Here is a 1,585-nt window from a genome sequence, read left to right as displayed (position 1 = left end):
TTTTTTTACAAAAATGTGCTAAAATAGCATAAAGATATTTGTTTGTACCCTTAATAAAACTAATAACCCTRGTTAAAGCTAGCTTCATGTTCCTCTGACTACAGCCACCAAGATTATTAAAACATATAGGGTTCATGGGACTGTAGACAACCTCCCAGGATGTGGACGCAAGAGCAAATGCAACCCCAGGCTGATCAGACAAAAGGAAGCTAAAGGAAAATGTCCAAAATTATTCCATCTTAACTCCAAGGCCAAGTTATGTCATTATTAATGGGCTACATGTGATAAAAACCAGGAAGTCTCCACCACTGACAGAAAGAAAAAACCATAAAAGTCAAAACAGAATTCACCAATGAGCCCCAAAGTTTCCCCCGTGATGTTTCCCAGACAAAACTGAAGCTTTTTTGGCTGTTTTTTTTTTTTATTAATATTTTTATTTCATTTTTTCCGTGGTTGAAGTGTACCAACAAATTCATCTGTGTCTGTATCAGCTTTACTTACATCATCACATCACATGTTTTTATTCTCATCTGTGTGCACATTACCACATTAGACTGTGTTCTCACACAAGCATTACATTTTAAATATGCAGTTTGAGATGAGCAATAAGAAATTATAAACATGGTGAAACMAAATAAAAGGAAAAGAAAAATCTAGAAAAATTGCAAAAGTCACAAAAGCATTTGGTTTCTACATGACTAATCTTTACAAGGTGTGTTTGTACAGCGGAAAGCTTTGTGTTATAATAAATGTCATTTTTTTCCCAAATAAATCTGATTACAAGCACCAAACAGTTTAACTGTTTAATTTGTTTTAACAGCTGACTGGTTTTAATCAAAATTTTGTTGGGCGAAAGTGTTAATCACCTCAGTCTGAGTGATGGAGCTCTCCAGCTGGGTGATCTGAGCCAGAACTGTGTCCTGGTTGGACAGAATGTAGTTCATCTCTTTAGTAATCTTTTCCTGTTGATTAGAAACAAAAAAAGATTAAAAGTGAAGCATTAACTCTCCATTAGCCTGTTCGTGTTTATCTCTTCTATGCTAAAACARGATTCTTAAAGCTTAATTCTGTGTAATCCTAAACAAATCACACAAGAATYTCAGAATATAACTCTTCCTTTTAAAAGATGCATATTTGTGCATTTATGACAATTTCTTCCRAATTTTGGAGAATAGCTGAGGAGTTGGACTCGGACCTTCAGAGCTTGGTAAGCCTGAGCCACGGGGAGGATCTTGTGTCCGGTGTGGACTCGRCGCAGTTTGCAGAGAGGACAGAGCAGCCGTTGGCATGACCTGCAATAAAACTGCAGCTTCTCCTGGTCGTGCTCCGTGCAGGTCAGAACCTGAGGASGACAGGCTCGTTAAAGGGATCCCTGATTAGTTGTAACATTAGACTTTATTTGATAAACATATATTTTAACTGTACAATAAAGACTGTAAAAATACTGTAGGCTGTTTAGTTTTTATAATTTTTAAACTAAAGGTTTAAAGTTTTTTTGTATCAACCTATTAATTGCTCAATAAACCCTGCCTTGTCTTTATTATTGTGTGTGTGTGTGTGTGTGTGTGTGTGTGTGTGTGTGTGT

The 1,585-nt window shown here is 36.2% G+C and overlaps 1 protein-coding gene across 1 annotated transcript in view; it reads right to left on the bottom strand.

The window, feature by feature from the left end:
- trim46b (tripartite motif containing 46b) overlaps positions 1-1,585 on the bottom strand; it is a gene marked incomplete in the record, with an annotated part of 12,883 nt that overhangs the window by 5,978 nt on the left and 5,320 nt on the right. Inside the window, 2 exon segments of the mRNA XM_014013171.1 lie at positions 867-962; positions 1,196-1,342. Of these exon segments, the coding sequence (XP_013868625.1) occupies positions 867-962; positions 1,196-1,342 (243 nt within the window).

This window comes from Austrofundulus limnaeus, unplaced genomic scaffold (genome assembly GCF_001266775.1).
Source record: "Austrofundulus limnaeus strain Quisiro unplaced genomic scaffold, Austrofundulus_limnaeus-1.0 Scaffold98, whole genome shotgun sequence".
Taxonomy (NCBI): domain Eukaryota; kingdom Metazoa; phylum Chordata; class Actinopteri; order Cyprinodontiformes; family Rivulidae; genus Austrofundulus; species Austrofundulus limnaeus.
The sequence above is the reverse complement of the archived record's forward strand: the minus strand, read 5'-3'. Positions and strand labels throughout refer to the sequence as shown.